Raw genomic sequence first — 27,806 nt, forward strand, 5'->3', positions numbered from 1 at the left:
CTTTATTTGTTGGTTGATTTATTTGTGAAGATTTTATTTACTTATTTGAGAAAGAGAGAACATGAGTGTGAGGAGAGGCAAGGAGGGAGGGAGAAGCAGACTCTCTGGCTGAGCATGGAGCCTGACTCAGGAGACTCAGTCCCAGGACCCTGAGATCATGACCCGAGCCAAACTCACATACTTAACTGACTGAGCCATCCAGGTGTCCAGTATATATTTATAATATCTGATTAGCTGTGCTTTTGTTCTATGACTACAAAAATATACTTCCAACCAATATAATTCCAGTAATATTCTGGAATTGAAATATGAACTGTCTTGAAATATGGACTGGTAAGAAAAGAATGAGGAGGCACTACAGGGACATAAAAATTCTTACTCAGGACTGGGCATAGATGGGACAGAATTATCTATTAATGGCAGGTGGAGAATGCAATCTTTGTAAATGAATCACATTACTTTAGAGTAACTCCATAATTTTCATTTTAAAAGGTGGCTGATTTGGAATTTTCTATGATCTGTTTAAAAAAAAAAAAAAGGCAGTTTTCTAAGTAAAATGATAAAATCCAGACTAGAGAAAGAAAACTTAGAAAGGACAATGGTCATTAAGTATTTTGGAAACACCTATTAAAAAAAAAAACAACCCAGTAATATGCAATAACACTGAATTCTATGAATCTATTACAAGGATGAACTAGAAAGTGAATATAAAGCAATCTGCTTACTTATTAGTTTGAGTTGTTTACTATTCAGAATTGCAAGTTACAAATATGTATTACTTTTCAAAAATTTTCATCCATTTTTTGATTTTCTATTCTTTCCTTGCTTTGCTGTAATTGTTCCTTTTTGCTGCGTTCCTCAAATTCCTTCTAACAGTGAGTTTTATTTCTCAATCCAGATTTTCTATTTCTCTGTGTCTGTACTGGTTCTACTGAAGATTATTTTACTTCCATGTTATCAAATATGTGGATTTATAACTGAAGTTAGTAAGGATCACTCATTAACTTTTCACCAAGACTGGATTAATTTTCAGTAGGGGTAATAGCTTAGGCTCTGGCTAAAGCTCCATCCTTCATTAACGGTAATATGAAGGTTATTCTGTTTAGATTTAATTAGAAAGTGTTCTTCTATTAAGACTTGGCTCACAGTAGTAACAAGGTAGCAAGAAGCTATATAAACCACCAAGATTATCAGAGGTAGTACCGGTTTACTATTACTTTTGGAAAAAAAAAGAATTTACCATTCACAGATCTGGAATAAAGCAAATATTCTTCCATAAAAGAAAAATAGTTGACCTTAGTATTACTGCAGTTATAAAAAAACTGACACTGTGATTAAAGGTTTGCTTTAACCAACTACTTCAGTAAAATAAAAAGTTATAAACATATCCTATGGTGCACAGCATAGTGTAAATATTCAGCAAAATCCTCTCTGAATAGTTTCACGTATCAAAAAGAGTTTATTTTGATGTAATTGAGGGATATGGAAAACAGGTAAAAGATAAATAGGCAAATCCAAAAGAAATTTTTTTTTTCTTACATAAAGGAAAACTTCTTTTTTTTTTTTTTAAATTTTATTTATTTATTTGACAGACAGAGATCACAACTAGGCAGAGAGGTGGCAGAGAGAGAGGAAAGGAAGCAGGCTCCCAGCCAAGTAGAGAGCCGGATGCAGGGCTCGATCCCAGGACCCTGGGATCATGACCTGAGCCAAAAGCAGAGGCTTTAACCCACTGAGCCACCCAGGTGCCCCAAGGAAAACTTCATTTTCAAGAGCTACCCTAATTCTAAGAACTTTCCAGACTGCTTGGGTGGCACAGTTGGCTGAATGACTGACTCTTGATTTCAGTTCAGGTCATGATTTCAGGGTTGTCAGACTGAGCCCTGTGATGGGTTCCTCGTGGGGGCTCAGCACTCAGCTTGGAGTCTGCCTGAATTTCTCTCCCTCTGCCCCTTCCCAGCCTGAGTGCACACGCTCTCAATCTCTCAAATAAATAAATAAATCATAAAAAGAAAGAACGAACTTCCTATAGGATGGGGAAAAACATCAGAAGTAGCAGTGTGTGTGTGTGTAACACTTAATACAATTCACTAAGGCAAGCATTACCAGTAAACATGTTTTACAAAATGTGGGTTAACTGAGGTTCAAAGATGTTCAGTGAATTTCCCTGGGGTCAAATCATTAATTAAGAAGAAACAACCAGGAATAGAGAAGCCGGTCTTTTCACTCATAGCCCTAGGCTCTCTTCATATACAGGGCTGCCTTCTATTATATCAGTTGATGCTTCCAAGTGGTTTAAGACAAATACTGCTTATAAATACCAAGTGAAAGTCTCTCTCTGTAATAAATAAGCCATTTGTTATGCAATAATTTTTTATTTAATCATCCTACTAGGATGGGTCTCTGACCCAATTATAATATTGTCCCCCAAGCCCTTGCATTTTAAAAACTGTATATAAGGATGTATCCGTATCATTTTACATTTATTAAACCCAGAGAGGTAAGATGCTCTGGTTAGGGGTGCCTAGGTGGCTCAGCTGGTTAAGCACCTGCCTTTGGCTCAGGCCATGGTCTCAGGGTTCTGTGATCGAGCCCCAAGTCGGGCTCCCTGCTCCAAAGGGAGCTTGCTTCTGCCTCTCCCTCTTTCTGCTGCTCCCCCTGCTTGTGTTCTCTCTGTGTCAAATAAACAAAAATCTTTAATTAAAAAAAAAAATGCTCTGGTTAAAAAAAAATTTTTAAGAAAAATGAAAGCAAAAATATAGATATAGGTTTTTTTTTAAAAGAGTTTATTTATTTGACAGAGAGTGAGAGATCACAAGTAGCAAGAGAGGCAGGAAGAGGGAGAGAGGGAAGCAGGCTCCCTCCTAAGCAGAGAGCCAGATGTAGGACTCGATCACAGGACCCTGAAACCATGAACTGAGCTGAAGGCAGAGGCTTAAACCACTGAGTCACCCAGGTGCCCTATAGACATAGGTACATTTTAAAAAGCAGAATATATTAACCACTCAGTTAAATGCAGATTACCTATAACTGACATTCTGTTACTTCTGTAATATGAAATGGGAAATAGTGTCATCTGACCACAGATGAGTAACAGTTCCTGTTCCACATAAACACTTTATCATCTCCAAGTATAAAAAACTTAACAGAATTTTTTAAACATTTCATCACCTTTCTTTGGTACCCACTAACCAGTAAACTGTCATATGGAGAAGCTGGGTGGAAAGAAAAACAGTAATTAATGCCTACCCTAATCAAGTATAGATACATCAATTTAGTTTCTTCATATATAATGGAAATGGAAGGTTTTGCTGTTGCAATATATACATCAATTTTCATGATCTTAAGTTAAAACTTCAGAAAAATGAACAATTTCATTAAAAAAAACCCCACTAACCTGTCTACTTCATCTCGAGCCACAATGTCTCCTTTCTTTAAGGCTTTTATAGCAAACATCTCGTTTGTGTGTTTATATTCAGCCAAAAGCACCTGAAATGAGATTAAAGTAAGTATTTTCTATTTGAGTTATTACTTTCATAGTCATTCCAAGAAAACTTAAAAGATTACCTTTCCAAAATGTCCTCTACCCAAGACAGCACAACATCTGAAGTCTTGTAGATTAAACTGAAACATCTGTTGGGATCTGAAAACAGTATGTCAATTAAAAATAAGGCAAAAGTATGGGTCCAAACATGTAGTAGCAAAGCTGTGCATATATTTTACCTTCTATCCTCAAGTTCTCGAATACCACTGTATCCTAGGCCTGACTGAGGAATATCAGGCTCATATTCAGATGGAGATTTTGGAAGTATACTATTTCTGTCATTCTCAATATCCAAGACAGTTTCTGAACCCTATAAAATATTAAATACTCATTAAATAATAGAAACACTGAAAACAACTTATTTGGTAAAGATAAAGTTCAAACGTTTCAAAAGTCAATAGAAATATTAGCGAGAAAAGTGTAATTCAGAAAATGGACATTCTTACAATTATTAATTCTATATTACACTTACTTAAAAAATTTGAAAAATGAACACATTATCATCATCTTCAAAGTATATTCAGAAATCATGTTAACCAAGTTAGGAGGTGAAGAGTGTTTGAAGAAATATATCATCTAATATCAACCATGCTCGTATGCTCCTTTTACCTTCAGCAGCCTATTCCATCTGTATTGGCCCATGAGCTTCCAGAGGTTTTATGTTTCACTCACAAGAAACATAAAAACACAGTTCACCCAGGCAATTTAAATTAATTGAAATGTACACCTCACTATGATGCTTTTATTGGTAATTCATTTGGTGAAAAGGAATTATACAAGTTTAAAATGCCTTGCCTGTCCTGGTGTATCCGAATCTCTTAATTTAGCAGATTCATCTATTTCTCCAAGAGAAGAATCACGTGGTGGGGCCGGAGGAGGTTCAGGTTCAAGATCAAAGTCCAATTTGGTTACTGTAGAATCACTTATAGAAGATAAAGTAATTCACCAAAAACAGTAATCAAAAGTATAATAGCTTTAAAATTAAAGCAAACAATCTTTTTTTTTTTTATATTATTATTTTAAAGTAAGCAGAACACTAAGTTCAATATACTATTTGGAAAAAAACAGACTTTTAATAGATCCACTGTAAGCAGTATGTATGAATGTTACAATAACTATTTCATAAAAGCCATGCTTAAAAATCTTAGACACATACCTAGCTGGAGGTGCTAGTTCAGGGATGCGTACATCAACTACTGGCACTGTAGCAGGCACAGGAGCTTGAGGGCTGAAGGTGCCAGAGTGATTTACTGTAGGAATAGCTCTTCTCACTAGCCTTCCCCATGTGGCAATATTAATATTCATCTGAGGAGCTCTGAGAAATGTTTTGCCTGTGGATATTGTGAATAAAGAAAATAGAATAAGTAATTTTTTAATATATTAGCAAAAGCCATAATTTAAAAATTCATACTCACTGGTTTATAATTTATGAAGAACAAACAAAATTTGTCACTTCAAAAATAGTTCTTAACTGTTTTTTATTAAAGGCTAGTGTGAAATAGTAAAAATAGTTTTAAAAATAAATAGGTAGGCACTATTTGTTCAAGTCTAGCAATGATATGTGGCTAAGGTTTAAAAAAGAATTCTCTTAAAAAAAAAGAATGAACTTTTAGAGCAAATAACTATAATATTTATGGATGAATCAATATGGTGTCTACCTTTGATTCATATAATCTGAAGTAGTATGTGGATGGGATATAAATGAAACAAAATTGGCCATGAGTTGACTGTTGTTGAGGCTGAGTGAGGGAACACAGTGCCAGTCTCTCTACTCATGAATATGTTTGAAATGTTCCTTAATAAAAAAAAGTTAGAAATGAATGGAAAACAAAAAACAAAGATGGGTATCACTTTTAAATGTAGATCATCTATACAACAGAATACACCAAAAGACATATTTGATTCCTGGATAACTACCTTGTTGTTTTGAAAAAATTTTCTTTTGTCTTTGGAGTTTGGGTCTTCTTTCAATAACTGGATTAAAAAAGGTAACCTGCAGTGAAGAAAATTCAAGTTGACATGAGTATAGTTTTGGATTTATGGTTCATGAAATTGATCAAACTTCTAACTTTTGAAAACTTAAGAGAACCATCGATATATTTTAAGTCCAACTTATTTTCTAGGTGAGAAAGTAGACCTAGAGAGGATAAATGATTTATCTCAAGGTAATACACCTATGCAGTAGTGGAGTTGAGCGAAGAATTTAAATTGTCTGCTGTTCAGTCTAATACTTTTTCCATTTTTACATCATGCTGCCTACATACATAATTTCAATAATAGTGATGCACATTTAATAAAACACATTTATTACCTCTGCAAATAAAGTACCCTGTGGTTCCAAATAGAGACACATGCCATGCCGTTGGTTGTCTAAAAAATCTTCTAACCTCAGAAATTTTACAGCACACAGAGATCTCCAATCACGCCAATAAACTGAAATTTCCAGTTCACGTGACTAGGATAATTAAAAAAAAAATAAAACAGAGAAGACATCATTGGACACACACTTGAATAAAAGATCACAAAAAATATAAAATACAAATAAACAAAGATAACACACAAAAAAGTCACACTATTTAGAGTGCTCTGTAATGTTTCTCTATTATATATTAACAAACTTACATATTTTTAACTACAAGGAAGAAATTTATACTCCACCAGTCTCCAGCTAAGATATTCCTTTTTTTTTTTTTTAAAACAAAGAATACACAACTGGAATAACCAATACAGAAGAATGACCACAGAAATGTCACAGCTTCAGTCCTGGTATCACTTACTGTGCTATTACTGAAAAACCTCAGTGCTCTCCACAAAGAACCCATTTCAAACTGTCTTATTTCCTTATCCCAATGCTGAGTTAGGGAAAGGTCTGCAGACAGCATTTATTCTGCACTTACAGTGTGCCACACACTGTACTAAGCACTTTGAAAGTATTAGATCATTTAATCTTCAAAAGAATACTACCGGGTAATAGCACTAGTGATAGCAACGGCAGATGCAGGTAGGAAGGGAGATTCAGACTAAGTTTTACACAAAATGATGTTCATTTATTACAACCCTTCTCCCTCCCACATAAGGCAGCAAAGTAGCAACAGCCTGAATGTCCAGAAACTAGGGACAAGTATATTATACCATATCCATATAAGAGAATACTCTGTAATCATTAAAAATAACGCTTATGTGGAAAAACATACTTAAGGTTTAAAACAATCAATTAGAACACAGTTTATAAATAGGGGGTCAAGCCATAAACTGACCTCTACATATATGTTATAATCTACATATATTTTAATTAGAAAGCACCAGACTTCTCCATTACTTTGTTTCTCAGGATTTTGCAAACCATTCACAAGACGAGCTAAACATTTCCCCCCTCCTTAGGCTCAAGTTATTTCTTTCCTGTAAGAACTTTCAATTTATGAACTTACGCCTATTACATAAACTTCTGGTATAAATAGTAACAAACATTTTCACTTTAAATTATACAATGAGTTGATGCAAATGAAGACAAAAAACTTATAAAAAACAGAACATAAAATTTAAAAAAAAGTAAAAACACAACGCACCAGAAGGTCTCATAACTAATCAGAAAAAGGTATGCATCTATGGCAGTATGTGAACCCAGGGCCACCTCCTCTTTCTCTATGAAATGTAATTACTATGAGAGAGAATGCTTGTCATGAAAGAAGAAGTGTAATTCTTTTAAGATCAGGCAAATGGCATCTACTCAAGTTAAAAGTTTAAATATTTTGGGAAGTTATTCTGGGAAACAAACTAGGTGAATAACTGAACCAGGGACCGACAATTTACACTACACGGTTTTAGACTAGGAGAGGTGTACTTTCTCCTTTCTTATTCCCGATGGCAGGGAGGAAGACCTGTGATAGATCAGGCTGACAGATGCAAGAGGTATAGATGCTGGCAATGGAATTTGTATTTATTAAAAGTTCTTATACTTTCACACTGCTAACAGTTAACACATGGTTAAGATTATATCTTTCTCCGGATGAGAAGAGGTCCAATCACTACATTTGTATTTATTCTAGACAATCTGGTAACATACATTAACTCATTTCTCTTTTTGCTTTCACTTCGTTCTGTGTTTTTAACTGAAGTGTGTTAGAAAGATCTAAGCTTTGAGATAGAAGGCTAGCTTTCTTGGAATTCTACACTGAGGTTTTAGGTATAAAGCTCTTCACTTTTTGTGACTTTGCCTTGTTCCTTGTGAATAGGACTCTCTATAATTTAAGGGGGGGAGGATAACTGTGATCTAGAGCAGATTAAGATCTTTTATGTCAATACTTACAACACTGTTTTAGGAACTCTAAACATACTTCAATCTCTAACACCCTGTGTGTATTTGGATAGGTAAAGCAGGAATAGAGCACCCAATAAGGAAAATACCTTTTATATAAAGTTAGCTCACTAATGTTTACTGAATTTAAACTCTAAGTGTGACTGCTTATTTGCTGGCAATTTTCCAAATGAAGTAGGCCAGTTCTAGAAAGCAAGGACATCTTTCTAGGTAATGACAAACTCTAAGAGCAACAAAATTCTAGATGGAGTCAAATCATCACCAAAATAGCAGAGCAGTATGATCTGAGATACTCCAGGGCAGTTCTGGCAAACTGTCCCAACCACTGCTTCATTTGGTCTTATTATGAATTTGAACCTAGAATCAAAGAAATAACTCTGTTGTAGATCTAAGGCATCTGAATGATTTGTCTGAAGTCTATAATGCCTGAAAATAAACAGAAAAAGAGATGTTGAATCAGCCCTATAAGGAGGAGAAGAACAACTTAAAAAATGTGCTGCAATTAAAAAACCCCAGCGCATATCTAGCATAAAAGGTAGTGAAGCATCAAGAAGGCTGAAGTTCCCAAACTGGGAGGAACTCTTGAGGCAATGGAGGATACTTTACAAAAGAAACACAGTGACACCTATGGGACACCATAAGAAATACTAGCTCACAATAAGTTCAGTTTGAGCATCAGAATGTACCACAATCTTTCTGATGACATCTTATCTTTGCTAAACTAGATTTCAAAAACTGATTTTTCCACATGAAAAATAAATGTGTAAGAGAAGATAGGGATACTGTATTAATTCTAATTCCATGCTCTGAGAAATTATATAGTATACAACAGACAGACTCTATTAGTAAATAACTGGTTACATAAAAATGAAGTAAATTATTTTTTCTCTCAGAATTTTCACACCAAAGTACTAGTTTCTTAACACATAAATACTAAATTTTTTTAAAAAGATTTTATTTATTTATTTGACAGAGAGAGATCACAAGTAACCAGAGAGGCAGGCAGAGAGTGAGGGGGGAAGCAGGCTCCTGGCTGAGCAGAGAGCCCCATGCGGGACCTGATCCCAGGACCCTGAGATCATGACCTGAGCCGAAGCCAGTGGCTTAACCCACTGAGCCACCCAGGTACCCCAATACTAAATATTTTTAAAATAACTACTTTTTAAGTGAAATTGTGTACATTAAAGTGTTTATCAAGGGGTACCTGTGGCTCAGTCATTAAGTGTCTGCCTTCAGCTCAGGTTGTGATCCCAGGGTCCTGGGATGGAGCCCTGCACTAGGCTCCCTGCTCACCTGGAAATCTGCTCCTCCCTCTCCCACTCCCCCTGCTGTGCTCCCTTCCCTGCTGTCTCTCTCTCTAGTCAAATAAATAAAAAGTCATAAAAAAAGGGTGTATATCAAGATATTTTGTATGTATACACTGAAGATTCTTCCCATCTAGTTAATTAACACAACCATCATTCCACATATTTTATATTTGAGAACATTTAAGTTCTACTCTCAGTAAATTTCATTTACATTAGCTAATTGAATTTAAATGAAAAAAATTTCATTTACACAGTGTTATTTTAACTATAGTCACCATGTTATACACTGGATGCTCAGACCTTATTCATTTTATAATTAAAATTTGCACTTTTTTTTCTTTTTACCAACCTCTCTATATTTTCCCCATCCCCTAGTTCCTGGCATTTTCTACCTCATTTCCGGATGTTGGCTTTTTTTATTTTTATTTTCAAGATTCCACATACAAACGATACCATACAGCATTTGTCTTTTGCTTATTACACTTAGTATAATGTCCTCAAGGTCATCCATGTCGTTGCAAATAGCAGGATTTCCTCTTTCTCATGGTTAACTAATGTTCCATACAGATCTCACGTCTCATCTTCTTTACCCATTCATCCATTGACAGACATGTTGTTTCTATAACTTGGCCATTGTGAATAATGCTGCAATGAACATGGAAGTGCAGATAGCTCTTCGATATCGTTTTCATTTCTTTTGAATATATACTCAGGAGTATATATATATACGAATCATATAGTTCTATTTTTAATTTTTCGAGGAACCTTCATACTATTTTTCATAGTGGCTGTACCAATTTACATTCCCATCAATAGTGCACAAAGGTTTCTTTTTCTCCACATCCTTGTCTACACTTGTTGTCTCTTGTCTTCTTGATGACAGCTGTTCTAACAGGTATGAGGTTGTATCTCATTATGGTTTTGACTGGCCATCTCCTTGATGGTCCGTGATGTTGAGCACCTTTATATGTTACCTGTTGACTATGTGAATGTCTTCTTTAAAAAAATGTCTATTCAGTTTCTATCCATTTTTTAATCAGATTTTTTTTTTTTGCTATCGAGATTTAGGACATTTTTATATATTTTGAATATTAACCCCTTATCTGATCTATGATTCACAAATACTTTCTCCCATTCTGTAGGATGCTTTCTCATTTTGTTCATATTTCCTTCTCTGCACAGAAGCTTTTTAATAAGTGCTTCTTAATAAATGAAATTGTTGGATATTTCTTTTGGCCTGGACACACATTGTTAAAAAAAGTAAAAATAAAAATAAAAACTAGAACACTGAGGATGCTGTGAATCAAGAAAGTCAGGGAACCTCTAAGACAAGAAAACGAAAGCTAAGAAGCACTGCTGAAAAGAAAAAAAGGGGGGGGGGGGCAAAAAGCAAAACATGGAAAATTCAAGAGCCAAGGAAAGGTAAGACTTTGTAAACATACAACATAGCACATATCACATTAATTGGTCTTCCATTAAATGGCCTTCCGTGGGCTTCTGAAGACAGCCCAGGCTTGTGAAACACCAGTTAGGGTCCCAGGAGCAAAGAAACTGCACACTCAAAGAGTCTAAATTTTATTTATTTTTTAAAAAGGTTTTATTTATTTGACAGAGAGACAGAGAGCATGAGCAGGGGGAGGGGCAGAGCAAGAGGGAGAAGCAGACTCCCCACTGAGTAGGGAGCCCAATGTGGGGCTTGATCCCAGGACACTGGGATCATGACCTGAGCCAAAGGCAGATGCTTAACCGACTGAGCCACCCAGGCACCCCGAAGAGCCTGAATTTTAAAAATTGGCTATTTACAGAGGTGTGATTAAGGTTAAAGAACCAACAAGTATGGGAAGCAACTGATATCTAGTAATAGTAGAAATCTGTTACCACCCCTAGCCTCAACGGGCAAGAGGCACTAATTACCAGAATTCAGTGAGAACTAACTGAACCTTGGAAAAGGGGCTGTCCAACAGGAGCTATAGCCATAGTTGAACCAATGCTGTGAAAATAGGTGAGGAGGGAAACAAACACCTTGACTTCCCTCTCCTCCTGCTTCCTAATAATGTCTCCCATTATAAGTCAGAGCCTAGTGGTTCAAGTTCACCGCTATCAGCCTCCAGGGGCAGAGCACAGGATAGGGAATGGGGCCAATGAAATCCACTGAGGGCAAACAGAAAACAACTACATCAGGAAACAGTCATATCTCTTTTGAGTTCAGGAGTCCATTAAGGGTGGATCTTCCAGATGGACCAAATGTGACAAAAAGAGGGAAACCTTAGATCTTTGGGGAGGATGGGAAATACAAAGAGGAGAGTTTGAGACTGAGACAATGGAGAATATGATATTGTGATATTTGCTTGAAAAGTCTGCCTCCTATAGATGTGGGTGACTCTGCTCCCTTCACAAGGAAAGAGAAAAGTAAACAATTATGATACGAACTAGTGCTTTAACAGTTTTATATAGAAACAGCTTATTAGATACTGCTATCTGTATCAATTCATATTGTATAAAAAGGTCCAAAGACTCCCTATTATCCCAAACCCATTATAAACTCTCCTGCCTCTGTCTTTACACACATAGTTTCTATGTCTACTCCTGTATCTTATTCCCCAGCCAAAACCTATACTGTCATATGAGATTTTAAATTGCTCTTTCCTTTGTACCAGTTCAAATTTGCTTTTCATCAAGACCAAATTAAACATCCATCTCCCTCACAAGGGTGTTCTTGAATAATTCCAGTCCATTACGTCTTTCTCTTGAGTTTTTAGATGTGTATAACTTTTTATTTACCTTTCTAGGGACTTGTGTTCTCAAAACTGAGGATTCATGTTTGTCATCATTTCTGGAAAATCCTAGGTTATTATTGCCTCAGACATGACCACTGTCCCATTTTCTGCACTCCCTCATTCTGGAATTCCACTTAGTATATTAGTCATTTTCATCCTATTCTTTGTATCTCTCAGCCTCTCTTCTTTCATGTTTTTCATTTCTTTGTCTCTTTGTGTTGCCCTGGGGCAACTTTTTTAGCTTCATCTTCCATACCACTAAATCCCGTTATTTAACCCATCCACTTAGTTTTCAATTGCAAATGTTGTAGTTCTGATTTTTGTTAAGTTTTATTTCATTCTGCTTCCCACCCAGCTTCAACAATTTACCAATGGCAATCATGTTTCATTGTTACCATTCCCCCAATTATTTCTGACGCCCATTTTAGATGTCTAGTATTTCATTTTGTTCTTTAAAAACGTTGCCTAGTCTTTTTGACACTCACTCTTTGCTAATGTTTTCAAATTCCTCTTATTTTTTTAAGTAATTTAAACATTCATATTATACTCTACAACGAATAAGCCCATTATCTACTGGTGCTTACTGATGGTGGTTGTATCCTTATGTATTTTAAAATTTTTGATGCATGCTCATCATGTTGGATAGAATTCTTCCCTAAGTTTCTGAAACACAATTAAATAGCCCTTTATTTTGTCTCGAACTGCTTTTTTTAAACCTACCAGACCACAGGGTACTTTATGGAAAGAGCATTTCTTGCTGTTTTGTATTTCTCACAGCACTAAATGTAGGCCTTTGCGTGATACTTTAAAGATCACAGAGGTAGAAAAAAGCTAAAATGCCAATACGGTGCTATAGGGCAATAACAGGTAAGACACAGGGAAACAAGTCAGACTCAGTTGTGTGTGGGAGCACGGGAGTAGGTAAAGAAGATATTTTCAACTGTATATGACCCTCATCCTCAGATTTTAATGTGTGTCATTCTGGAAATCTATTTGTACGAATCTGTACGAACAAGTTTGTGTCACCTGGGTATGTTGACGTATGAGGGAAAAAGAGGAAATTGAAACAACCTGCTTTTTAAAGGTATTTTACATAAATTATTTTCATTCATCCTGTTAATACTCAGTGAATACCTATCTTAAGAAATACAAAGAGAAGCAATGTATGGTCCTGTTCTTAAACAGTTCAGTTTTGTTAGGGAGATGGAAATGTAAATAAATACTGGCAACAGAGGCATATACAACTGGCACAATGACACAAAAGGGAGAACTGACCAATTCTTCCAAAGGGAAAGGTAATAGGAAGATCAGAAAAGGTTAAGAATTGCTCAATTGGGTTTTCAGATATAAATTACAAAATTAAAGGAAGAGAGAACACAGTAGTCACAGGGGAAAGAATGTACAAAGTTAAGCATGCATAAAGTATAACGTAGGGATAGGAAATAGTTTCATCTAGTTAAAGCCTAGAATATTAAAAAGGGAAACTTTGGGAAATAAAGATGAGAAGATGGGCAGAGACAGGTCATGAAGGGCTTCGTATGACTTGCAAAGTATTTGGTCTTTAACTTGTAAATTATATGCTGCCACTAAAGGATTTAAAATATAGAGGAGTAGAGGTCAGATCAGATCAGGCAATATAGTAATTAAAAACAAGGTCTCTAGAATCAAGATTGCCTGGTACTGCATAATCAATTACTTTCTGTAGAACAACAAATAGGTTGAAATCTTAGCTTAACACCACTTACTAGTTTTGTGACCTTGGACAAGTTACTTACTTACCTTTTTTGAGCCTCAGTTTGCTCATCTGTAAAATATATATAATAATGGTATCAAACACTAGGGTGGTATGAAAATTAAGAGTTAAGACAAGCTCAGTACATAGTCAGTACTCAGTAAATGTTTTATCGTTACTATTGTGATACATGATTAATAAAATCTATATTGGAAACAAAGAGACAAGTTAGCCCACTATTAAAAAGAACATACTGGTGTCAGGTAAGACTTGGCTTTAGTGTCAGATGCTTGTGGTGATTCCCAGAATCACTGCTTTCTAGCTGTGAGGACAAGAAAAGTTATTTAACTTTTGGAATTTCAAGTAATCTCCAAAACAATGAAAATAATTATACATGCAAGATTGTTGGGAGGATTAAATGACACTATATGTAATGTGTGTTATTCAGGACCTATTACAGCACAAGTTTCAGTGCAATGTATAATGAATGACAGAGGAAGAACAGATTGTGATCACAAATTACTACTTCCAGGATCTTGACTATGAAAGAGAGGCCTATCAACAGAGCTATGAAGAAGCAAAACAATTTTTTTTTTTTTTAAATGGGAGGAATGTTAACATATGCAGAAGAATCAGAGGTGGGAAGAAAAGAGGAGATAAAAAAAATACATATAGGGGATAGCTGGGGTAACTGATGGAAAAGGGTTGAGGAGATGAGAGAGAATGAAAACTGGAGCACAAACTGAATTCTTATAGGCTCTCACAGGACAGAGAGAGACCTCTTTCTCTAAAACCAATGAAGAAGATACAGAAATACTTGCAGGTGATGCAGGAATCTGAGGAAGCTGCATCCTAATGATCTTAATCTTATCTATAAAACAGAAGCAAAGGCGTCTGAGAGGGAATAGAATTTTGAAGAGATAGGTGAAAGAAAAGCTTCTGGTAATGGGATTAAGATCTGAAACGCAGGATAACTTTTACAAGCCCAGCTGAGGTGAGAAACTAAAACTTAAAGTAATTGGTATGATTAATATTTCAGCAGTATTCAGTAAATTAGAGCAGAAAAGACAGATGGTAGAAATGATTGGCTGTTGGGAGTTTCCATAAAAGGTGTTGATATAAAGACAATGTTGAAGAATGTTTTATGCGGAACCATGTCAATAAGGACATGGTTCGGGGTAACACTAGTCTAAGGGTACAGGGAAAAGAAAATGTAATTTGGAAGGGACTGACGGCCCTTCTTCAGTCCTTTCCTGAAGAATTAAGGAAATGGAAATAGTTGATCAAATATCAAGTTCTGAGGTAATAACAAAGAGAGCCAGATGAATAACAATAATAACATGAGCTGTCACTTACTATATAACCATTAATCTTGGTGCTTTATGTAACTATCTCCTTTACTGAAGTAAAAGATTTGTTAAGTCTGGCATATCAAAGATTTCAGAACCATTCATTGCTAAAATGACAAGGAGTAAAGGTATACTGTGGCTGAGATGCTCAAAGAACTTTGAAATAATACAATGTTAAGTAGGTTATTTACATATATAGTTTTGTTCTTTTTTCCCTTTAATCTCCCATAATGATGCTGAACTGAAGAACCAAAGTCTTTAAGGAATACTGGAGACTGGTCATCAAGAGATGATAGGGATGGGGGAAAAAAAGGTAGATGATTATATACATAGTTCATTGTCTCCGGATTAATAGCCTCAGAGAATATAATGTGTCATTTGATAGACTCTGGAAGCAGCAGAAAGGTAAGAAGGGTAAATATTTTCGTAGTTTCATTTCTTCTTCTTCTTCTTTTTTTTTTTTTTTTAATTAAGTAGGCTCTACACACAACATGGGGCTTGAACTCATGGCCCTGAGATTAAGAGATGCATGCACTCCTGACTGAGCCATTCAGGGCCCCTGCAGTTTCATGTTAAGTTAAAAAACAGCATCTCAGATTGAATAGTATGGTCAGAGTCAGTCAGCTCATACACAGAAGAAATTAAAATGTCTTTGTATTCCTATTCTATGGCTTGTTCCCCCAGGACTGAGGGAATTCAGGGAAAATGAGGTATTACATAGCTACTAATGTGTTTACAGTAAACATTAAAAAGGACCAAATTTTTAAAGAAAATATAAAAAGGATAACCTGATAAGAATAGAAAGAACACAGCATTGATAGTAAGGAACTTCATTAAGAATCCTGGATTATTGGAGTGACTTGTTGGCTCAGTTGGTGGAGTGACTCTTGATCTTGGGCTTGTGAGTTTGAGTCCCACACTGGGCATAGATATTACTTGATAAAAAATTTTTTTTAAATGAAAGAATCCTGGATTATTTATGAAAAGTGGAAACACACCCATAAATACAGAAAACAAATGGATGTTGCCAGAGGGATGAGGGTGGACTGAGGGGATGGGCAAAATGGGTGACGGAGTGGCAGATACAGGCTTACAGTTATGGAGTAAGTCACAGGGGAAAAGGATAAAAGCATAAGGAATATAATCAATGGTATTATAACAGCTTTGTGTAGTGGCAAAGTAGCTACACTTGTGGTGAGCACAACAATAACATACAGATTTGCTGAATCATTACATTGTACACTTGAAAATACTATAATACTGTGTCATACTACAGTAAAAATTAAAAAAAAAAAGAATTCTTGATTATACATTAGGCTAGTTACTTACAATCCTTAGGCCATAATTTCCTTACTAATTTGTGAAGTGAGGGGGCTACATTAAACTACATCAGCAATTTTCAAAGCTTGTTTTTCCTTTTTTTAAAAAGATTTCATTTATTTATATGACAGACAGAGATCACAAGTAGGCAGAGGAGGGAGAAGGAGAGGGGAGGAAGCAGGCTCCCTGCTGAGTAGAGAGCCTGATGCAGGGCTCAATCCCAGGACCCTGAGATCATGACCTGAGCAGAAGGCAGAGGCTTAATCCATTGAGCCACCTAGGTGCCCCAAAGCTTGTTTTTCTTAAGTGGCAAATTCCAAATATCTTACCCAGAATATCAAAACAAACAAAAAGTCTCTGTGTTCTCTCCTAAGACAATTCTACAGAGCCCTGACCTACCAGGAACATAATTTGGGCTTTCTTAAATTATTCTAGGTCTAGATTATTTCCAGAGTATCTTCTAACTCCAAAAAGTCCTATGAATCTTTATATCTTGAAAAGGATAGAAACAGTATAAATAACTAAGTTCCAGAATCCCGTACAAAAGAAACTTGACATTTGAGGCAAAATGCTAGGCATGAACGCGTCAGACAGTTTAAAATAACATTTTCTATAAATACTTCAATAAACATTTTCCATAAATAAATATTCTATAAATATAAGGAATAAAGTAAAAGGGTAAAAGGCACATGAAAAAGTGAAATGTAATATGTAAACACAACTGGTTATCACGATAAGGAATGTAGTCTCTGCCAAAGAGAAGTTTCTAATCAAATTAGGGACAAGGAACATGCCTACCAGGAACCTAGAAAGTCTCGCTGGCCTCAGGGATGAATAGCTTTATTTAGTCATGCACTGTTTTCAAACTCTGAAAGGGAGGACTACTCCAAAGTGGGAAGACTATCTGAAGTCATAGAAAAAAAACAATTTTAGGTGAAGATTACCACTACAAGTAAAGAAAAACCAATCAACAGTTACCAATCTTTGTAGTTTTCTAAGCTGGTAGTCTAGGTAATTTTAAATTATTTTCTCTCTTTCAGATTTCATTATCTTCTGTTATTTCTTCCTACATGTAACTGTTATCTATCTCATTCAAACTACCATAGAGGAAAGAATATTCATTTTGAACAACACTGAGGTCTAGTACTAACTCTTGACATTTATTAATATTTAACTACTCTGGGGCTCAGCTTAACTATAAGATGATGATAACTTTTGAGTTCTTTCTTATTGCATTTTATATGTATTTATGTATTACTTTTAAGTTCTATTTTAAATATAAAATTTCGTTAAGACAATAACCTGGCTACAAGAGAAAGCTTTTAACCAGCTGTTTTCCCTCTAACAATAATTCTCTGAGTTTCATTTCTTTTTAAGATCCATTTATTTATTTGAGAGAGGGAAAGAGAGCACAGGCACAGCCATAAGTGAGGGGGAGGGGCGGGAGAGAGGGAATCTCAAGGAGACACCCCACAGAGGGTGAAGCCTGATGGTATGTGGGGCTCCATTCCACAAGCCTGAGATCATGAACTGAGCTGAAATCAGGAGTTGGATGCTTAACCAACTGAACCACGTAGGTGTTCCTCTTTGAGTTTCATTTTGATCATACTACTCATCAAAACTCCTGTAATTACTTTAAACAGGCTCTGAAGTGAAAGAAAATGACATTCAACCAATTAATTTTTTCATAACCTATCATACTCTTCTATTATACTTAAATTTATAGCCACCCACAAATCAAAGCCTAGGGCTAAAGAAAGAATTAATGCCACTGAGTGGCTAAAATGTGCCAGGCAATGAAAGGGATTTTCTATACACTACCTCAGTTTTTCTAACAGTCCTGCAAAGATTACAGTTGACCCCTGAACAACGCAAAGGTTAAAGGTACCAACCTGAGTATGACTGCTGACTTCCCAATACTTTACTAATAATCTACTGTTGACTGGAAACCTTACTGATATCACAAATAGTCAACTTATATATATTTTGTATGTTATATGTATTATATACTATATCCTTACAATAAAGCTAAAGAAAACCAAGTATTAAGAAAATCATAAGAGAAAATACATCTCTAGTACTTTATTGTACAATATCCATGTATTAAGTGGACCTGCACACTTCAAACCTATGTTGTTCAAGCGCTGACCATATATTTTAACCCCATTTTAGAGATGGTGAAACAAATGCCCAGTTGTACGGTTATGTAACTTGTCTATTTTCAAAAGCTAGTAAGTACTCGATGGACAATGAGCCCAATTTGCCTGGCTTCAAAGCCAATGTGATAGCAAATCTGATACATTAAAAATGAATGGGAACTGAAAGAAACATTTTATGGTCATAAATATCTGTATGTGTTCACACAGTTGAGAAAGAAGCCACAAATATAACAAGACATGAAAACTGTATCTGTGTATATTAACAACCCCAATTATTACTTCCCTCTCTAGTGGGCTTGACTGAATTATACTGGTCCAATTATTTAAACAGCTAGTTTATAGCATATAACAATGCTGGTTCTTCTACCCTGAAGAGAAAATATCAGAGTTGAAAAAAAATCTTATAAGTTTAACTTTTTCTCATACAAGAATTCCTTTAAAATCTCTTTTACAAGTTGCTCGTTCAACTTTATTGAGAAGGAACTTCCTATTTTCTATAGTAGCTCATTGCATTTTTTAACAATTACCCTTTGTACTGAAATAAAATCTGCCATCCATTGACTTTTGCTTTGTCCTCCACAGCCACAAAGTATATAGTCAATCCACAGATGGAACATGTACAACAGCTTGCTACTTGCCACTTCTCCAAGAATGCGGCAAACATTGCTACTTGATTAGTATAATCTCTGAAAACCAAGACCCATCCAGTAAACCTTAACGGTGAGCTCCAGGAAGTCACTACTAATCAATTAGAATAAATATACACAAATTAAAATCTCATTGCTATCCCTACCCTAACTTTTTCCTCATATGTTCCTCCTTTAACTTGAAAGACAGTTATAAAATCTTTGCTAAATTTCTTCTTTAATAGACTTTTTGAAAAGCCCATTTGTCAATTGTTTGATATGTAATAGGATTTTCACCATCTCAATATTCCTGCAATTATTCACTGGATAAGCTTTTATAACGTTTATCTAAGGCATGATTTGATTCAACTCAAAAGTTTTTGACTTCTCTTTGGCAGGCAAACCTTTCTTGGGATACTGCTTAAGATTTGGTTATTAGATCTTTGTTTCCTTTACAAACTCCTTCCCACTATGTGTCAGTAAGTCTTTTATCAGTTTCTATAGTACATGGTACTTACTTCTATCAGATCATTTACTATAGATAAATCAAATGATGTCAACTCCCCTATTAAAAGCCCTTTAACTGTCTCCCAATTCCTAACTTAAAAAGATCTAGTGATTTGGCACGTACCTACATCTACTTCACTTTACCTTGATCTTCTATTTTATAATTTTTATTCTTAAAACATATCAGGTTCCCTCTTACCTCAGAGGCTGTATATGTTGTCTCCTCTTGCTGGGAATACTCTCACTGGGTCTTTACAAGTCTGGCAACTTTTCACTCATCAGGTCTCAAGTCAAATGTAGTCTCCTCAAGAGACTCCCTAATTACTCTAAAGTAGTCCCCACTCCCTTATTACCCTATTTACTACCTCCGCTGTACTTGTGAAGTTTTTTTTTTAACTTGTTTACTATTTATTTTCCCTCATTAGGATATAAGGTCCCTCAGTATATGACTTCGGAGTTTCGATCAGTCATTATTAGGGTCTAGAATGGTGCTTGGCAAAGAACAGAAAATCAGTGATTATTAAGCCTAGGAGTTCTGTTACAGCAATGAGCATATATTATCTTTAAATCTAGACCCTAATACATCACTAGCCATCAGGGAGATTCAAATTAATACCACATTGAGATACCAGTTAGAATGGTATCTTACATCAATTAGAATGGCCAAAATTAGCAAGACAGGAAACAACATGTGTTGGAGAGGATGTGGAGAAAGGGGAACCCTCTTACACTGTTGGTGGGAATGCAAGTTGGTGCAGCCACTTTGGAGAACAGTGTGGAGATTCCTCAAGAAATTAAAAATAGAGCTTCCCTATGACCCTGCAATTGCACTACTGGGCATTTACGCCAAAGACACAGATGTAGAGAAAAGAAGGGCCATCTGTACCCCAATGTTTATAGCAGCAACAGCCATGGTAGCCAAACTGTGGAAAGAACCAAGATGCCCTTCAAGGGACGAATGGATAAGGAAGATGTGGTCCATATACACGATGGAGTATCATGCCTCCATCAGAAAGGATGAATACTCAACTTTTGTAGCAACATGGACGGGACTGGAAGAGATTATGCTGAGTGAAATAAGTCAAGCAGAGAGAGTCAATTATCATATGGTTTCAATTATTTGTGGAGCATAACAAATAACATGGAGGACATGGGGAGATGGAGAGGAGAAGGGAGTTGAGGGAAACTGGAAGGGGAGACGAACCATGAGAGACTATGGACTCTGAAAAACAACCTGAGGGTTTTGAAGGGGTGGGGGGTGGGAGGTTAGGGAACCAGGTGGAGGGTAATAGAGAGGGCATGTATTGCATGGAGCACTGGGTGTGGTGCAAGAACAATGAATACTGTTATGCTGAAAAGAAAAAAAAAATCTAGACCCTAATAAAAAGCCTGGTACATATATAAGATGTTCAATGAATATTTGTGAAATGAATGGATTGATCTTATCCACCTGGATGGCATTCACTGTGACCTCTAGTCAGATATCTCTGAATCTGCTTATCCAGCCCTGACTTAAAGTTCCACATCTTTTTTTAATTGCTAAGTAACTAGGTATAGAACCCATCCTCTTCCAATATATTTTTCTAATAACTGGGGCATTATTTTCTTTGCAAATTATAGACAAATTCCTTCCCTTGTACTGAAATCCAACTAGTTACTTATGCTAATTTTTCCTTCATTTCCTACATAATATCTTTTCTCTTCCTACTGCTCAATTTTACTTCAAGCTCTCCTAATCTTACAGTTGTAGCACTGGAGTAGCCGCCAGCCAACATGCATGCCTTTAGTTCCTCCTCCCTCAAATTTGTTCTTCATACAATTTCCAAAATCAACTTTCCCATTTTGTCTCTTCCATCCCATCTCCCGTACCGACAAGTATAAACACCTTAGTCCAGCATTCTAAGACCCCAACATCATTTTAAATGAAATTATCAAAATAAAGGTCTATTTGGGAAATGAGGTGGCAGACTCTTAAATTTCAGATTAATGGTAAAAAATTCTGCAACTAATCAGGAATATATGAAGACCACTTAAGTCTAAGTTCCTTGAGGAACCTTGGAAGACCTTATTTTTTATTCATTGTTAATCTACTGCCTGGAAGTGCTGGGAATATAGTAGATACCAATGAATATTTGTTGATTGAATGAGTAATTTCACAATAATTTTTAAAGAACAGATGATCCTAAATGAGAGAATGAATGCCAAGATGAAGGTAGTATTCTTTGAAAATCAGTCTGGTATTAAGACATTTGGGGATTAGCTAGTAAATTACTTTAGTAAAAAACAAAAAAGCCAGCATCAATCAAGTTCTTACTACTTTCTAAGATTTCTTTTTTATACATCTCACTATAATTGGTGGTATCAAAGCTAAGCAAACCAATGTATATGAAAATGAAGCATTTTGTTCAAGTATATAAAACATTTTTTGAACCAAGAAAAGCAGTGATGAGGGCCTGATCAGGATGTTGGCTATGCAGAAAGAAAGAAACAAATTGGAAAAATATTTTTAAAGTAGAGGCTTCTAGAGCAGTAATCACCACCTCACATCATCATTAAACACTGTAAATCGGCTTTCACTAATATATACAATTTAAAAATGACAAATGTATCTTCAACCTAAATACTAAATGATAAAAAGCTTGATATCTTTCTTATTTTTTAGGCAAAATTAGGGGTAATTTCTAATATTTTCTTCCCACACCCCAATAAAAGGATCAGAATCTAAATAATAAAGTTAGCATTATGGACTTGAATCTGCTGTGGACCAAATTTACTTCTGCTGGATTCTAAAGCTACATATCGCATTCCAGCCATTCACATCATTCATGAAAGCCACTGAGACACATGGAAGGCTGGGTAAGGGAGCACATCAGTGCATTTCAAATCCAGCTTTGATACTATAAACTACAAATGGTGAGTCAGAAGAATCACCTTCGTTGTTAGGGAGTGCATTACTAAAATAAATACATTTCAGTATTAGCTCTCACTCGGTTGTCTTTTAGGTTCATACAAACTAGACATTTTCAAATCACTGCACAAGCAAAAGCTACTGCAGCACTCTGATGCTCACCTCTGTCTTAAGGTAGACTTATATAACTCACCAGATGAGGAATGTCGAAAATACCCAGGTTCTTCTTTCATTGCATTAAAAATAAAACTTTCCTAAGTCTTCTAAAACAGAAAATGTACATTCAAAATGAATGACAAATATAATGAAGATTCAAGTAAAATGTTTTCATCTTACCCTGTCCAGTTCCAGTGTAAACTTCTGGTCCCACGACTGATTGGAAATGGGTTTCCAGCTCGTTTGACCAACCACAGTATTATCTAGCTTCAAAACTGCACACACGTCATCTGTAATTACAATTTGTAAACTTGCTTAAATATTTAAAAACCTGTGAAACAGAAGTACCACCGTTTAATAGCAACAAAAGTCTTATGATCCTCTGAAAGTAAGGTTTCTTTTTTTCCTTTTCTTTTTTGGGGTGGGGGGCAGAGGCACAGAGGGAGAGGGAGGAAGAATCTTAAGCAGTCTCCATGCCCAGTGCAGAGCCTGACGTGGGGCTCCATCTCACAACCCTAAGATCATGACCTGATGGGGAACAAAGTGTGGGAGGCTTAAGCAACTGAGCCACCCAGTGCCACAAATGTAAGGTCTTTCTTAATCCTGAAGCTTTTGAGTTTTAAATGGCTACTTTTATATGTACATACATTCCCACTAGATGCTCCCAATTTATCCTCTGTTTGAGAAAAACACAAAGATTAAATGCTATATTGTATGTGTGTATTTGCATATAAATAGCAATCACCCAGTTTTTCAGCCTCTACACTTTTTAGTATATGTGCTGCCGAAGTGAGCACCAGCCTCTACACTTTTTATAGAGCTTGTTACCTCAGGCAATTTTTATTTTCATACTTTTCCTAAAATCTCCGTCTTTATATAGGAAAGCACTGACATATTCACCTCTGTGCTCTATAGTAGGATGAATTATCACAGGCCTTTCCCTCCCACTCCCCAGTTACACCTTTATATCATAGTTTATAATTACATTCTAGAATGTCTCTAAAGAGCTTCATAAACTTGTTGCATAATACCCTTACCACCTCCACCCACTCTTCCATTTGTCTAACTGAGCTATTACCCTAGTAAATATGTTTGGTCCAGGGGTTATCAAAATTTCAGTGTTAGTTTAGAAGTGTCGTTATGCCGTTGAAAAATCAAGATGTAACAAATCCAATAGCCTCCGAACACTTTCAGTTTGGCATGAAGAGTGACACTTGATATTTCATTCTTCTAAAAGAATTAATGCTATATATCATTTAGTTTTCTAAGGTAAGTTCAATAAATTTGGTTGCATTTGTTTTCCTGACAGTATAGGTTTTAATGTTTTAAAATTATAGAGATCATAATTGTTAAGTTTTTGTTCAACTTTGGGTTCTCCTATTGCTGTCCCCTTTGCTAAGTCCTTTGTATAGATCCTTTAATTTGTTATAGGATTTTTAAAAAATCTGGTTACTGAACTGGATAAGTCGTCGGTTTTTAGGAGATTTCGACTACTTCCACTTTTACTTTTACTTGTTCTGCTCATGAAAGATGATCTGGTTTCACTTGGGCTCCAACCAGGTAGTGCAACCGATGTTGCTTTTGACCGTCCAGGGACATTCTCTAGAATATCTTGACAGCCCATAAGACGAACTTCTAAAGTACCTGTTAGCATAAACAAATATCAAATAACAACATCAATTTTTAAAAAGTATATTATTTATTAATTTGAGAGAGTGAGCGAGCACAAACGAGGGAGGGGGAAGAGGGAGAAGCAGACCTCCCACTGAGCAGGTAGCCCAATGCAGACTGGATCCCAGGACCCTGAGACCATGATCGATGCTGATGGCAAACACTTAACTGCCTGAGGCACCCAGGTACCTTAGAACATCAATTCTTAATATAGAACTATGTCTTTGTTACCCATTCAGAAACAGTGGGAAGAAAAAAAAAGATGTGCTAAAATAACAAAATCTCTTCTCCCAGAGGATCTGTGAGGAGGTAATTAATCATAATCTTTCCTGTTTTAATTAGAGAAACCTATTGAAAATTCTTAATTAATAGAATTATAAGAAATTTTATGGAAAGAACAGCACCTCCCAAAAACTGTCTGCAGGGCATAAAACAAGTTACATAAACTTCTTGTATGTCTGAATACTCATTTGTATCATTTATATAATTACATGGAAGAATTACAGAATTGTTGCTAGACCATGTGAGAGGGGAAATATAAAGCCAAATAATATGCCTATTAAAATAAACATACAGAAATTAGAAACAAGGAAATCTGACTATGTGAAAAACAGTTGTGTTTAGTAGTTATGTAGTTAACATGGAAAAGGACTTTATAGGGTTTTTTGCATAAATAAACGGGTTTCTGTTCTATTTCAGATGTAAAATAAATTAACTTTCCATTCTAATAGTTTAGGAAGTCAAATAATTATGGACTGTAATGATCGAAGCATAGAACAATTACAATTTCCTCAGGCAAATAAATACTAAAGGTGTTCAAATGAAAATGAGGAACTGTGAGGCCATCTAAAGATTGACTTTGTCATCATTTGGGCTAGGCTTAGTATACTAGAATGTAAATATGGTGCTACAGTATTAAAATTTTAGATACTGCACAGAGAAAAACATTTTAGGAAGAGTATTTCCTGGTCCCATTAAATTTAAATAATTAAAGCTTCACTTAAATTAAAAATTTTAATTATTTAAGGTAACCAAAGGATGTTTAATGAAGTAAAAAAAGCATGGATTTATGCTCAACTCAAACTAAAAATAAAACTAAGCAAAATACATGAAAAAAGTGCTAAAGACACTGGATGTCAGGCAATGAAGAACATATACTCAAGAGATGGGAAATAAATGAAATGAACCTTAAGACTGCTTGAGTTTACTGCCTTGAATACATCTAAGGCATAGTGCAGGAGGGGGAGCTCAGGTGCAGCCAAGTGGACTATCTGAGTTAAGGAGCTAGAACTGAGAGTACTGACACAGAACTGATCAAGGTGGCTAGAATTCACAGGCAGTATAAACGAAAACAGCTCTCCAGACATAAAACTAAGATGTGGGGAGGGTTCTCCTGATCAAGTATTCAGTCTTGCCCCAGTAGTAGAGAATAATAACCCTGAGACTAAATGATGTTCTGTTATGCATAACAAATCTTAAAAGCAACACTAAGATCAAATTATTTATAGGTAATCTAATTGTGACCTAGAACAAAGTTCAAGACCATTTTCAAGAATACAAAAATATCCAGCACCCAAGAAGCTAAAACTCAATGTCTGGCATCTAAGCAGAGACTAACAGGCACATTTGTTTTCTTACTGCTGGATTACCAATTACCACAAATACAGTGGCTTAAAACGACACCTATTTATTACATCACAATTCTGTAGGTCAGAGTCTACGAAGGTTGCCTGCACTCTCTGTTAATAAATCTCACAAGGCTGAAATCATCACGTGTGCCAGGAAGGCTCTTGTCTGGAAGCTCTGAAGAATCTGCTTCTTCAGGTTGTTGGAAGAATTCAGTTTGTAGCAGACATAGGATTGGGGTCCCTATTTCCTTGCTAGATGATGGTCAGGGGTTGTTTTCCTGTTCTTAAGGCCACCTGAATTCCTTCTATATGGCTGACCCTCTCTTATCTTCAAGCCACCAAGGTACATATAATCTTTTTCATGATTCAGAACTTTCTTCCTCATCTGCCACTGGCCAGAGAAGATTCTCTACTTCTGGGGGACTTGTGACCATATTGGGCCTACCCAGATCATTCCTCTTTATGTTAACTCAAAGCCAACTGATCAGTAACCTTAATCACATAGGCAAAATCCCCTGTGCCATAAACAAAATACTATCACTGGAGTGATACCTCACTGTATTCACAGGACAGGGGTTCCAAAAGTCATTCTTAAAATTCTGCCTACTCTACCAGGCAAAAAGATAAACACAAAAGTAAGACCCATAGTAGGACAAAAAAAAGCAATTAAAAATCAATCTGAAACAGACGTAAAGGTTAGGATTAGCAGATAAACACATTCATAGTTATTATAATTATATTCCATCTGTTCAAAAAGTTAGAGACATAGAATAAAAAAGATCCAAAACAAAATTTTAGAGATTAAAAACTAACATGTTTGAGATTTAAGGAAAAATACACTGGGATGGGACTGGTGGCAGATTATACATTGCAAAGAAAAGGCTAGTGAACTTGAAGCTATAGCAATGATATAGAAATGATCAAAAATAAGAGAAAGACTTGAGGGAAAAAACAGAACAAAACAAAACAGTGCATATGTAAAACTGTGAGTTTAACTTCAAGTGGCCCAATATATGTGTAATTTAGTCCTTGATGAAGAGCAGAGAGAATAGAAACAGAAATATATCTGAAAAAATAATAGCTTAAAATTTTCCACATTTGATGAAAACTATAAACCCAGGAAGTACCCAAGAATTTCAATGAACACCATGCAAAAGAAAAATAAGTAAATTACATGAAAGCATACCATAATCTAATTTCTCAAAACAAATAATAAAGAGAAAATATTAAGAGTAGCCAGGGGAAAAAAGACACATAAAGATTAGGATGGCAGCAAATTTCTCATTAGAAATAGTGAAAGCAAGACAGAGATGCAACAACTTTAAAGTACTGAGGAAATGAACAAGCAAATAAACTATGAACATAGAAATTCTAGACTCACTGAAAATACCTTTCAAAAATGAAGACTTTTCGGATATAAAAATGGGTAAAGAATCCATTATCAGTAACTACCATAAGATCCAGACATATCATTCCTAGGTATTACCTAACTGAAATGTACATTTACACAAAAACTGCACAAGGATGTTATTAACAGCTGTATCTGGAAAAATACAGAATGGAAACAATTCAAATATCTATCATGGGTGAATGGATAAACAAACTCTGAAATATTCACACAAATGAATACTACCAATAGTAGAGAGGAATTATTGATAGAGGCAACACAGATGAATATCAAAGTAATTATTCAGAGTGAAAAAGGCCAGAAATCCCTCTCCCAAAAGAAAATAGTATATACTGTATGATTCCCTTTATATAAAACTCCACAAAATACAAACTAATAGCAAGTGACAGAATCTGGTCA

General features: G+C 35.6%; 1 protein-coding gene across 2 annotated transcripts in view; it reads right to left on the bottom strand.

Annotated features, from left to right (window-relative positions):
• Positions 1 to 27,806, bottom strand: part of PKN2 (protein kinase N2) — a 140,498-nt gene that overhangs the window by 28,394 nt on the left and 84,298 nt on the right. Inside the window, exons 7-15 of one of the 2 annotated variants that reach the window (XM_046004613.1) lie at positions 24,159 to 24,344; positions 22,881 to 22,990; positions 5,856 to 5,999; positions 5,462 to 5,537; positions 4,701 to 4,875; positions 4,340 to 4,466; positions 3,724 to 3,854; positions 3,568 to 3,643; positions 3,398 to 3,489 (exon numbers count right to left, since the gene is read on the bottom strand). In XM_046004613.1, coding sequence (XP_045860569.1) covers positions 3,398 to 3,489; positions 3,568 to 3,643; positions 3,724 to 3,854; positions 4,340 to 4,466; positions 4,701 to 4,875; positions 5,462 to 5,537; positions 5,856 to 5,999; positions 22,881 to 22,990; positions 24,159 to 24,344 — 1,117 coding nt within the window. The remainder of the gene's footprint in view (positions 1 to 3,397; positions 3,490 to 3,567; positions 3,644 to 3,723; positions 3,855 to 4,339; positions 4,467 to 4,700; positions 4,876 to 5,461; positions 5,538 to 5,855; positions 6,000 to 22,880; positions 22,991 to 24,158; positions 24,345 to 27,806) is intronic. The other variant, XM_046004623.1, reaches the window with a different exon arrangement.

The sequence above is a fragment of the Meles meles genome, chromosome 1 (assembly GCF_922984935.1).
Source record: "Meles meles chromosome 1, mMelMel3.1 paternal haplotype, whole genome shotgun sequence".
NCBI classification, from domain to species: domain Eukaryota; kingdom Metazoa; phylum Chordata; class Mammalia; order Carnivora; family Mustelidae; genus Meles; species Meles meles.